The sequence below is a fragment of the Ranitomeya variabilis genome, chromosome 1, assembly GCF_051348905.1.
Source record: "Ranitomeya variabilis isolate aRanVar5 chromosome 1, aRanVar5.hap1, whole genome shotgun sequence".
Taxonomy (NCBI): Eukaryota; Metazoa; Chordata; class Amphibia; order Anura; family Dendrobatidae; genus Ranitomeya; species Ranitomeya variabilis.
In genome coordinates, this window is record NC_135232.1 from 616,934,062 (window position 1) to 616,947,569 (window position 13,508).

General features: G+C 43.8%; 1 protein-coding gene across 2 annotated transcripts in view; it reads left to right on the top strand.

Moving 5' to 3' along the window:
* Nucleotides 1-13,508, top strand: part of BAHD1 (bromo adjacent homology domain containing 1) — a 170,877-nt gene that overhangs the window by 144,542 nt on the left and 12,827 nt on the right. For both annotated transcript variants that reach the window (XM_077260702.1, XM_077260701.1), the window contains exons 3-6: nucleotides 8,550-8,926; nucleotides 9,566-9,725; nucleotides 10,674-10,750; nucleotides 12,871-12,962. In XM_077260702.1, coding sequence (XP_077116817.1) covers nucleotides 8,550-8,926; nucleotides 9,566-9,725; nucleotides 10,674-10,750; nucleotides 12,871-12,962 — 706 coding nt within the window. The remainder of the gene's footprint in view (nucleotides 1-8,549; nucleotides 8,927-9,565; nucleotides 9,726-10,673; nucleotides 10,751-12,870; nucleotides 12,963-13,508) is intronic.

Genomic DNA, 13,508 nt, shown 5'->3' on the forward strand with positions numbered 1-13,508 from the left:
CCCACATCTTAGATATCACTGAATGATATATTCAAGTTAGAAATCTTTATTCATTACATAGTAGAATGAGTTGAGAACAATAAAACCTAAAAATGATCAACGTAAATCACAGCTAATATCCCACGGAGATCTGGAGTTAGAATGATGCTCAAAATCACAGTGGAAAATTAAGTTACAGGCTGACCCAACTTCAGTTGAAATGCCTCAAGACAAGGAAATTTATGCTCAGTAGTGTGTGTGGCCTCCACGTGCCTGTATAATCTCCCTACAACGCCTGGACATGCTCCTGATGAGGTGGCGGATGGTCTCCTGAGGGATCTCCTCCCAGACCTGGACTAAAGCATCTGCCAACTCCTGGACAGTCTGTGGTGCAACGTGACGTTGGTGGATGGTGCGAGACATGATGTCCCAGATGTGTTCAATTAGATTTAGGTCAGGGGAACGGGCGGGCCAGTCTATAGCTTCAATGCCTTCATCTTGCAGGAACCGCTGACACACTCCAGTCACATGAGGTTTGGCATTGTCCTGCATTAGGATGAACCCAGGGTCAACCGCACCAGCATATGGTCTCGCAAGGATTCCGAGGATCTCATCTCGGTACCTAATGGCAATCAGGCTACCACTGGCGAGCACATGGAGGGCTGTGCGGCCCTCCAAATGCCACCCCATACCATTACTGACCCACTGCCAAACCGGTCATGCTGAAGGATGTTGCAGGCAGCAGATCACTCTCCACGGTATCTCCAGACTCACATGTGCTCAGTGTGAACCTGCTTTCATCTGTGAAGAGCACAGGGTGTCAGTGGCGAATTTGCCAATCGTGTTTTGTGGCAAATTCCAAGCGTCCTGCACGGTGTTGGGCTGTGAGCACGTCCCCTATCTGTGGACGTCAGGCACTCAGACCATCCTCATGGAGTCGATTTCTAACCGTTTGTGCAGACACATGCACATTTGTGGCCTGCTGGAGGTCATTTTGTAGGGCTCTGGCAGTGCTCCTCCTGTTCCTCCTTGCCCAAAGGCTGAGATAGCGGTCCTGCTGCTGGGTTGTTGTCCTCCTACGGCCCCCTCCACGTCCCCTGGTGTACTGGCCTGTCTCCTGGTAGCCCCTCTAGCCTCTGGATACTACGCTGACAGACACAGCAAACCACCTTGCCACAGCTCGCATTGATGTGCCATCCTGGATGAGCTGCACTACCTGAGCCACTTGTGTGGGTTGTAGAGTCCGTCTCATGCTACCACGAGTGTGAAAGCACAACCAACATTCAAAAGTGACCAAAACATCAGCTAGAAAGCATTGGTACTGAGATGTGGTCTGTGGTCCCCACCTGCAGAACCACGGTTTTATTAAGGATGTCTTGATAATTGCCAATTATTTCCATCTGTTGTCTATTCCATTTGCACAACAACATGTGAAATTGATTGTCAAACAGTATAGCTTCCTAAGTGGACAGTTTGATTTCACAGAAGTTTGATTTACTTGGAGTTATATTCTGTTTAAGTGTTCCCCTTATTTTTTTGAGCAGTGTGTTTGTATATATATATGGATCCATTATATGTCCATTTTGCATGCCGGCGAGAAAATCTCGCCATACGGATGCTTACATGCAAGAAAATCGCATCCTCGCACTGCACACAGACGACATACAGATCACTGTTCAGGGAGCATTTCTGCGATTCTCATCCATGTAAAATGGACCGATTTTTTTATATGTTGTGTGTGACTCCAGTCTAAAGGAGATCCCCCAACATTAAACATAATGGTATTTTGCTTACTGATCAGAAGGGGTCTGATTGTCAGGACCTTGCAAAAGAACAGGGGCAGCAGGATTTTTTTGCCCTCCACAGCAGCACTGCCATCTATCTGCAGTGTAGGGAATTGCAACACAGCCCGATGTATGTGAACGGAGCAGCTCCCTGTACAGCAGTGCCACTTTGACAGTAAAAATGATGGAGAATTGACCCCATAACTGATCGTATTTACACCATTGAAAAAAATAATTGGGAATATCCCTTTAAAATAAAAAAAAAAGTAATATTTGCATTTTATTTTACTTTTTTTTTTTTTTTTTCAATTTTTGCAAGGTTGTTTCCACCAATCTCTCCCATCGGGAAACAAAGTACAGTCTGAGTTATGTCAACGCTGCAGTTTTTTACTTGGAACCAGAGGTGACTCCAGGTCACCAATAAGCTGCAACCTTAGAAGGAAGATAGACTTTTCAATGACTGTCTGATAATACGGAAAATCTGATGGTTCAGAACCTGTATGGTCTCTTTTAGGCTGCATTAATTTATATCTTCAGTTTTAAAGCTGTAGTCTTAAACAGGTAAAGTTTTACTTTTATTCTACTTCCACCCACATGTGTAGCAAATATTTTACGTGTACCTGCCTGAAATCGGCTGGGCAAGGAGTTCGGCAACATGGAAGCCCCCAAGGCAAATGTTAGGATTTGTTTCAGCTTTGTGTTATTGTGCTTTGGGGTAGTGTGGTGCCACCTGCAGGTCATTTTTCCTTACTGCAGTTTTATGAAAATTAATAATTTAAATGTATTTTGTGATAACATCGTCGATGTGTGGTTTGTTTGGCTATTTTCTTGCTGAAGGGGGCAAGTTTACCTTTCAAATGGTGTATCATTTGTGTGTGTGTGGGTGCAGTATGAACGGAGATACAAAGGAATCACAGAAAAAGAGAGTTTTGAAATAATATAGAAGGATTTATTTTACAAGTGGATGTAAAGGACACTCTGAACTAAAACTGGCCAGTTTTCACACTTCTAACCTGTTAAGATAAAGCCTAAACTATCTAGAAAAAAAGTGCGTGTGTGTGTATATATACACACAGTGGGGAAAATAAGTACTGTATTTGATTATATATAAAATACATTTTTTTAATTTTATTTTTTAATATATTACAAAATGGTCAATTTTGCTATGTAATCTGACAGCAGCATGATGTAGGGGCAGAGACACAGATGACAACGATGTATCACTTACTAGGCTTTGTTTTGCAGTTTCAATACAATGTGTTTTATCAGCAGGAGATTATCACTAAGGACTAGATGTCTTGTAACTCCTGTTCCAACCATATCCTGACCACTGATTAGTCGTTACACAGCAGTACATCTGCAGCAAAGAAAACTGTGATTGTATCACAACTTCTGCACCTAGTAAATGAAGTGATACATTGCTGGGATCTGGGTCTCTGCCCCTACATCCTGGCACTCTCAGATGTGGTAGCTAAAACTAGGGGACAAACTCTCTTTAAGAAAACAATGGGAAGCCACTTTTCCAAATAACACTTATCTTCAAAACTGCCGGTAACCTGATTTTCCTTTTAACCCCTTACTGACCTCGGACGGGATAGTACGTCCGAGGTCAGCTCCCCTGCTTTGATGCAGGGCTCCGCGGTGAGCCCGCATCAAAGCCGGGACATGTCAGCTGTTTTGAACAGCTGACATGTGCCCGCAATAGCGGCGGGTGAAATCGCGATTCACCCGCTGCTATTAACTAGTTAAATGCCGCTGTCAAACGCAGACAACGGCATTTAACTACCGCATCCGGCCGGGCGGCCAGATATGAGCGCATCGCCGACCCCCGTCACATGATCGGAGGTCGGCGATGCTTTAGAATAGTAACCATAGAGGTCCTTGAGACCTCTATGGTTACTGATCGCCGGTAGCTGTGAGCGCCACCCTGTGGTCGGCGCTCATAGCACACCTGATTTTCTACTACATAGCAGCGAACAGCAGATCGCTGCTATGTAGCAGAGGCGATCGGGTTGTGCCTGCTTCTAGCCTCCCATGGAGGCTATTGAACCATGGCAAAAGTAAAAAAAAAAAAGTTAAAAAAAATGTGAAAAAAATAAAAAAAAAAATAAAAGTTTAAATCACCGCCCTTTCGCCCCAATCAAAATAAATCAATAAAAAAAACCCCAAACCTACACATATTTGGTATCGCCACGTTCAGAATCGCCCGATCTATCAATAAAAAAAAAGCATTAACCTGATCGCTAAACGGCGTAACGAGAAAAAAAATCGAAACGCCAGAATTACGTTTTTTTGGTCGTCGCGACATTGCATTAAAATGCAATAACGGGCGATCAAAAGAACGTATCTGCACCAAAATGCTATCATTAAAAATGCCAGCTCGGCACCCAAAAAATAAGCCCTCAACCGACCCCAGATCATGAAAAATGGAGACGCTACGAGTATCGGAAAATGGTGCAATTTTTTTTTTTTTTTTTTTAAGCAAAGTTTGGAATTTTTTTTCACCACTTAGTTAAAAAATAACCTAGTCATGTTAGGTGTCTATGAACTCGTAATGACCTGGAGAATCATAATGGCAGGTCAGTTTTAGCATTTAGTGAACCTAGCAAAAAAGCCAAGCAAAAAACAAGCGTGGGATTGCACTTTTTTTGCAATTTCACCGCACTTGGAATTTTTTTCCCGTTTTCTAGTACACGACATGGTAAAACCAATGATGTCGTTCAAAAGTACAACTCGTCCCACAAAAAATAAGCCCTCACATGGCCAAATTGACAGAAAAATAAAAAAGTTATGGCTCTGGGAAGGAGGGGAGTGAAAAACGAACACGGAAAAACGAAAAATCCCAAGGTCATGAAGGGGTTAAAGTTCCTCTCAAGTTGAAAGCCTGCAGTATTGTGCACTATCGCCAAACATCGGTCTTTGTACTCAGTGCCGCCGCCTCCTTTACTGTCTGTCTGTCTGTTTTATCTTTTTTTGATTTACCTGCCATACGTGCTTGTGACCGCTGCAGCCAATCGCAAGAACACCAAAGCCGGTGATTGGCTACAACAGTCATGTGGATGTAAGTGATATCATTGCTGCAGGATAAGTAAACCGGGGACTGCAGAAAACCCCTTTAATGCTGGGACTGTCTGCATTTGGGGTTGTACCAAAAAGCCTGATTGGGAATCTGGTCTGCACTGTGAATTAACCCTTTTAATGTGATGACTTTTCTTTTTGGAATTACTCTAATTTCCCTTCTGTCCCAGTATACATTCAGAGGTAGGGCCGGTTTTAAACAAAGTGGCAAAAATTTAAAGTGGGGCCCCAATGCTAACATTGTAAAATCACACAAACATTTAGTTTTACATTACATGAGCAGGATGCGGATACAGTTGGTGGAGGGGCCTGGAGCCAGTGCTCACACTGTGGCCCCCATATTTAGAGGCCTTATATCGGCCAACAGGTCTGCCACTATTAGCTGTATGCAGGGGCGTTGCTAGGGTCAGAAAAGATTGGGGGCCCAAGCCCCAAGACAAAGAGTTACCCCCAACCCCCTCTTAATGTTTTTTAACACCACAGATAATACAGTGATAACTCTCTGAGTACAGATAATGTAGTATATATCACCTGCAGTCCTATGTAAGACCACAGATAGACATAGCGTTTCAGAGTAAGACTATGTTCACATGCAGCATTTTTTCAGTAGCCAAAACCTTTTCTATTAGCAGTAAAAATGTTGCGTTCAAAACCCCTGTTTTTCAGCTTGTTTTGTGGTGTTCTTCACACTTTTTTCAGCTTTTTTTGGAGTGAGGATGTTTGCTTTGTCTACAGTATGTTTAAGACCACATTCATACTATCAGTATTTGGTCGGTATTTCACATCAGCATGTGTTAAGGTACCTTCACACGAAATGACTTTGTAACGATATCGCTAGCGATCCGTGACGTTGCAGCGTCCTCGCTAGCGATATCGTTTAGTTTGACACGCAGCAGCGATCAGGATCCTGCTGTGATGTCGCTGGTCGCTGAATAAAGTCCAGAACTTTATTTGGTCGTCAGATCGCTGTGTATCGTTGTGTTTGACAGCAAAAGCAACGATACCAGCGATGTTTTACACTGGTAACCAGGGTAAACATCGGGTTACCAAGCGCAGGGCCGCGCTTAGTAACCCGATGTTTACCCTGGTTACCAGCGTAAAAGTAAAAAAACAAACAGTACATACTCACCTGCGCGTCCCCCAGCGTCTGCTTCCTGACACTGACTGAGCTCCGGCCCTAAAGTGAAAGTGAAAGCACAGCGGTGACGTCACCGCTCTGCTGTTAGGGCCGGCGCTCACACAGTGCAGGGAAGCGGACGCCGGGGGACGCGCAGGTGAGTATGTACTGTTTTTTTTTTTTTACTTTTACGCTGGTAACCAGGGTAAACATCGGGTTACTAAGCGCGGCCCTGCGCTTAGTAACCCGATGTTTACCCTGGTTACCCGGGGACCTCGGCATCGTTGGTCGCTGGAGAGCGGTCTGTGTGACAGCTCCCCAGCGATCAAACCGCGACGCTGCAGCGATCGGCATCGTTGTCGCTATCGCTGCAGCGTCGCTTCGTGTGAAGGTACCTTAAGCCAAAACCAGGAGGGTGAGAAATACAGAAGTGGTGACGTGTTTCTCAGGGTATGTGCACACTTTGCGGATTTTGCTGTGGATCTGCAGCAGTTTTCCATGCATTGTACAGCACCATGTAAACATATGGAAAACAAAATCCGCCGTACACATGCTGCGGAAAATACCGCACGGAAACGCTGTGTTGTATTTTCCGCAGCATGTCAATTCTTTGTGCAGATTCCGCAGCGTTTTACACCTGCTCCACAATAGGAAGCCGCAGGTGAAAAAACGCTGCTGAAAACCGCACAAAAACCGCGGTAATTCTGCCGTAAATCTGCAGATAAAGCGCAGGGCGTCTTACCTGCAGATTTTAGGAATCTGCGTGGAAACATCCGCAGCAGATTCCGCAACATGTGCACATAGCCTCATTGTTCCATTGCTGTTTCTGCATTACAAATACTGAACATGTGAACGAGACCTAATGTTTAATTCACCAAAACCACTTAAAAAATTGCGGTGAAAAATGCCGTTGCAATATCTGCAGCTTTTTTATTCTTTCATTGCTTTCTACAGGTGAAAAAGCACTGAAAGAAGTGACACGATTTCGGAAATCTCCTATGTTTTGCTGGCACTTTGAAGAGCAGCTTTTCGCCATGTTCATATGCAGAATTTTTGCAGCGTTTTGTTCTACAAATAAGAAGTTTGCAGCATTTTACAGCACAAGCAAAAACTGAGATTTTCAGAAATCTCCTGCACACCCTTTTATTTTCCCCTGACTGAATTTCACAACTGCAGCTTTTTTAAATCTGCAGCATGTCGCTTTCAGCAATTTTTTTCACCCGTAGAAAGCAATGAAAAAGTTTGAAAAAATGCTGCAAATGTCGCAACGTTGTTTTTCGCTGCGTTTTTGGTGAATAAAACTAACTTTATTAAACATGTAGGGCAGCATGGTGGCTCAGTGGTTAGCACAGCAGCCTTGCAGCACTGGGGTCCAGGGTTCAAACCCCACCAAGGACCACATCTGCAAAGAGTTTGTATGTTCTCTCCGTGTTTGCGTGGGTTTCCTCCGGGTTCTCCGGTTTCCTCCCACATTCCAAAGACATACTGATAGGGAATTTAGATTGTGAGCCCCATCGGGGACAGTGATGATAATGTGTGCAACCTGTAAAGCGCTGCGGAATATGTTATATGCGCTATATAAAAAATAAAGATTATTAATAAAGATTATTACTGTAGATAAAATGCATACTGTAAAAAGCAGCAAAAGCTCTAAGGGTGTGTGTCCACAATCAGTAAATGCTGCAGGTCGGCTGCTGTGTACTTGTGCAGCGTCCAACCTGCAGTGGCCACATGTTACAGTATAGTGGATGGGATTTCAAGAAATTCCATCTGTACTATGCGTGCACTGACACCGGTACCTCACCTGCGGAGACGCAGACCCCAGCATGCCAATTTATCTGGCGTAGACGCGAGTCTCCAAAAAGAAATATCACCCCTGCAATGTATAGGGTGCGGTTCAATGAACACATGCGGAATCACCGGTGTGCACATGTCCGATGCATCCAAAGGGCTGCCATTTCCGGATCTTCTGCACATACCCTAAAAAATGGGTGCTTTGAAAGCAGTGTTTTTACTGCCAAGAGAGCAGGTTTTGGCTTAAAAAAAAAATGCACCAAAAACGCTGATTTCTATGCACACCTGTACATATATGTGTATGGTTTACCCTTATTGTTTCACGTGGGAATTCATTTATTTCTATATAATAAATGCCCTGATTCAGCAGACAATATTCCTGTCTTGTGTCATCCAGACAGTAGTGACAGCAGGTCGCCCTGTCAGATTACAAGCAATGATTTAGTGACTGGTCAGAGCCAATGCTGATGGATGCTGTATGTGACTGTGAAACCTGATCCTACAGCAATCAGCACAGAGCTCTGGGACCACAGTGAGTAAATCACTGCACTGAGGGGGTCTCAAAGGGGGTTTGGGAGAGACGTTCTGGGACTACAGAGCAATGTACAGCATTATTCACTCCTGAACACCCTCTGGGCACTTCATACAGGGGTTGCAGATGCAGGGGGCCCCCTTTGTAAGTGGGACCCCAGGCGTCTGCTTGGTCTGCCTGTGCCAAACGCCGGCCCTGTTCAGAGGGGACCTCTTTATTAATAAGATATATACTTATTTAGATTTTGTTTGTTTTTTCTTCTCAGATGGATACAAATCCCTCGACCAGCTGAGTTTAACAATCCCCACAGCAGGTCACCCCGTGTCTCCTGCTCACCCACTCTCAGGATGCCCAGTCCCAAGTGTCCCACCCGCTGCCGAGCCTGTCCCCTACCTACAGAAACCCAACTCAGAACCTCAGACAATGGCTATGCTGAAAACCGCCCGTGAATGCCCGCAGGGCTCCAAACCCCCGAGTGGCTCCAAATCCGGAGTCCGGAACACGTCGGGGTGTGTCCACGCTGCAGACAGCAAGACGAGCAAGGGCCACAGTCATCCCAAGCAACAGAGAATAAGCAGGAGGAGAGCTACAAATGGCTGGATGCCTCTGGGGACGGCTTGCGAGAAGGCAGTTTACGTTGTGGTACGTGCCTCCATCTTACCCATCCTTCCATGCCGGATATGACCTGCCCACAATTTGCAAGTTTTCCATAAATATGTCATGGCTCCCATCAGGATCTGCTGATTGTTTATAAACCCTTCTAACCCTTCTGTCCAAAGTGAAGAACCCCTTTCAGGACCTTTAATATTCTGCCTTTTAGGTCCCAAATTCTGCATGAGATCGACCCTTATTTGCAGCAGGCGGCCATATTTCCTAAGAAGTAACCAGATTGACCCCTACAGAAAAGTACAAGCTATTTCCTGCCCTTATGTATGGAGCGGGCTCAGGAGCTGAGCCTGCACCATGCAGTCAGGATCTGCCTGTGTCAGAGCCAGGATCTGCTTGCTTCGATCACTGCAATGTGGTCCTTTTTTTTTACTGACGGGGGCATTTAAATTACGCCGATGGGTTTTCATGGCAGCCGGGGGCCTGTTGTTTTTGTATTTTCACATCCATAAAAGCTGTAAATGCCATTAAGACACTCAGCATTAAGAAATGCATCAATCCCGTTTTTTTTTTGGGCAGAAAGAAAGTCGAAATGGTGCACACGGCGGACATATTCCTAAAACTTGAAATAAATGACATTTTTGAAATGCTTTACTTTTCTTCCCCCTCCCTTAGAATGAACCTGAGCCTGCTCTCCGAAGGAGTTACCAAGCCGTGGAGAGGAATGGAGAAATCATCCGAGTCCGAGATACTGTCTTACTTAAATCTGGTCCCAGGAAAAAATCCATGCCGTATGTGGCCAAAATATCTGCTCTCTGGGAAGAGCCCAAAACTGGTAACACAGACCTTTTCTCTTTTTTTTTTTCTTAAAGCAGGTCTTTGCCCCTACATAATTGTGTTCTCAGATTACATAGCAGAGACCCTGATTCCAGAAATTTGTCACTTACTAGGGGGAGTTTCACTGTTTCAATAAAATCTATGTTTTATCAGCAGGAGATTATCACTACAGGACTAGATGTCTCGTGCCTCCTGGTCATTTGGTACATTTAACCCTGCCGCCACCACTGAGTAGCAGCTTTCTGTCCATATACTTTATACACAGAAAGCTGTCAATCAGTGGTCTGGGGGGCGGGGTTACACAGGGCTCAGCATTCACAGCTCTGCTACATCTGCAACAGAGAAAACAGTGATTGTGTCACAACTTCTGCACCCAGTAAACCTAGTGACACATCAGTGGAATCAGGGTCTCTACTCCTACATCAGGCTGCTGTCAGGTTATATAATAAACACCTGCTGATAGAGTGATCATTGTTTTTTTTTTGTTTTTTTTTATAGGACACATGAAATGTATCCGCTTCTTCACCCTCCTGGTTCTCTTTCACTTAATAAACTCTTTATCTCTTTCACTTAATAAACTCTTTATTCATTAAGACAGATTTCCCCATTGCTGAGATTGGAGATGACAGTGCTCCTAAAGTTCTATGGAGGAGGAGGGAGCCTTAGGCCGACACAGACATTCTGCTGCAAGTTCCATAGAACTTTATGAGCACCAACTGTCGTCTCCTTGAGTACAAAGTTTTCAAAGTGAATAATCCGTCCAGGAGGAGAAAGAAGCAGAGTTCTCTGATGTATTATATGCACTGTTGATTTCTGAAATAAAAATGAAAAAGATGGTCACTCTTTAGCATCAAGATTAGATACAGTATGTTGTCTGGCTGTAGCTGTAGATCGTGTATTTAAGACATTGGCACAGTGTGATGACTGTCACCCATTTTTTTGCTAGGTGAGCTGATGATGAGTCTCTTCTGGTACTACCGGCCAGAGCACACTCAGGGAGGACGAAATCCCAGTATGCACCAGGTCAGAGGCCATTCTCCTGTATGGAAATAATGTAATTGTAGAGTTGCATCTCTTTAACCCCTTAACGACCAAAGGTATTTTTGATTTTGCATTTTCATTTCGCTCCCCTTCTTCCCAGAGCCATAACTTTTTTATTTTTCCGTCAATATGGCCATATGAGGGCTTGTTTTTTGTGGGACGAGTTGTACTTTTGAATGACACCATTGGTTTTACCATGTCGTGTACTGGAAAACAGGAAAAAAATCCAACTGCGGTGAAATTGCAAAAAAAAGTGCACTCCCACACTTGTTTTTTTTTTGGCTTTTTTGCTAGGTTCACTAAATGCTAAAACTGACCTGCCATTATGATTCTCCAGGTCATTACAAGTTCATAGACACCAAACATGTCTAGGTTCTTTTTTATCTAAGTGGTGAAAAAAAAAATCCAACCTTTGTAAGAAAAAAAAAAAAATTGCGCAATTTTCCGATACCCGTAGCGTTTTCATTTTTCATGATCTGGGGTCGGGTGACGGCTTATTTTTTGCGTGCTGAGCTGACGTTTTTAATGATACCATTTTGGTGCAGATACGTTCTTTTGATCACCCGTTATTGCATTTTAATGCAAAGTAACGCGACCAAAAAACTGTAATGCTGGCATTTTGATTTTTTTCTTGCTACGCCATTTAGCGATCAGGTTAATCCTTTTTTTATTGATAGGTCGGGCGATTGTGAACACAGCGATACCAAATATGTGTAGGTTTGATTTGTTTTTTTAATGTTTTATTTTGAATGGGGCGAAAGGGAGGTAATTTGAATTTTTATTTTTTGTCACTTCAACCCATTGATGACCCGCAATCACGTGAAGGGGGTCACCGATGGGCGGGATTTCCGGCCTGATGGCCGGAAGTGCGAGTTACATGTCGCTGTCAGAATTTTACAGCAGCATTTAACGGGTTAATAGCCACGGGTGGATCGCGATTACACCTGCGGCTGTTCTGGGCACATGTCAGCTGTTCAAAACAGCTGACATGTGCCGGGAAAGATGTGGGCTCAGCGCCAGAGCTCACATCAAAGGGAGGGAGTCCGACATCTGCGTAAATGTACGCCCGATGTCTGAAAGGGGTTAAAGAGTACCCGTCGCTTGTCAAAATTGTCTGGTTTTTATCTTATTCTTTTCCCACTGCTCTTCTGTGTATTCCACACTTTTCTTTTCTAAAACTTCTACCATCCGATTCCAGAGATATGGGCATTTTTATTTAATGCAATTTTGGTCTATTATGGTCTTTAATAAAGGGGCGTGGCTTGTAAGGTAATTCTGCAGAGCAACCTAAAGACACACCCCTGAGGAATCTTGTGAGCAATGTTCCCTTAGAAAGCCTATAAAAATTAGCACTCATATATCTGTAACTAGTGGATTTAAAAACAAAAAGCGACGTAATCGGGTATAACAGAATAAAATGCGGCCAAAAACGGGCCACTTTTGACCTGTTGAGAGGTTTTCTATTTTTATTTTATGTAATAAAAAAATAAAATGTCAGGATCTGTAGTAAAATAAGTCGATTACAGGGTGTCCTGCTCCTGCCATCAGCTGTTAATTTATAGGGGTAATAAGCAGAAAGCACTCGGCTATCCTGCATTGCCCCCGCAGGGAAAATGAAGTACTGCACAATTCTTTATCAAACCAGTGGGCTGCCTAAGTAATGGACAGTAGTACTGGGTCCTCCAAAGCCAGAAACTCTATTTTATATCCTCTTTCCAGCATTGCTAACATGTAATTATCCCGTACTGTGCTCAGCTCATCCTTCCCAGGTCCGGTGCTAAGTCTCCGCTGCTGCTCTTGGTATCTGTTGTTGTCAGCAGCGCTGATGTCATGTTGACAGCGCTGCAGCAAATCAGTGAGTTTAGCGGCTCTGCCTGAGATGACGGCAAGAGCTGCATGGGGCCACTGAGCCTTCCCCAGGTCCACTCACTGTGCGTAGGTAAAACTGGTCCAGAGAATGAAGCTTTCTTTTACAAGGCTTGGGGGTCTGTACTGAAAAATGAAGGAGGTTTCCCAGAGAGAAGGAGGGTTATATCCTGTGAGTTCCAGTTGACAGTCCTCCTACATGCCACAATGAAATGATCTTCTTTGACTCTTTGCAGAATGAGATATTTGCATCCCGTCATCAAGATGAGAACAGTATTGCGTGCATCGAGGAAAAGTGCTATGTCCTGACATTTGCAGAGTACTGCAGGTAGGTGGCAGTCTTGCACCGTGTATTTCGCTGGGCCTGAATCGCCTGTGTATTACATATCACATCTAAGCCAAACTGTAGAACCAGAAAGGGATTTTATCTTATTAAAATCATTCATTAAAAAATGGAAATATAACGTGAACAGTACTTATGTAAAATGCACTGACCTCTATATATGTGTATGCATATGCAATATATGTATATATGTGTATATACAGTGGGGAAAATAAGTATTTGATACACTGCCAATTTTTGCAAGTTTTCCCACCTACAAAGAACGGAGAGGTCTTTAATTTTTTATCATAGGTGGACCTCAACTGTGAGAGACAGATTGTAGAATAAAAACCAGAAAATCACATTGTATGATTTTTACGTAATTCCTTTGTGTTTTGTTGTATGAAATAAGTATTTGATCACCGACCAACCAGTAAGAATTCTGGCTCTCACAGCCTGTTAGTTTTTCTTTTAGAAGCCCTCCTACTCTGCACTCATTACCTGTATTAATTGCACCTGTTTGTACTCGTTCCCTGTATAAAAGACATCTGT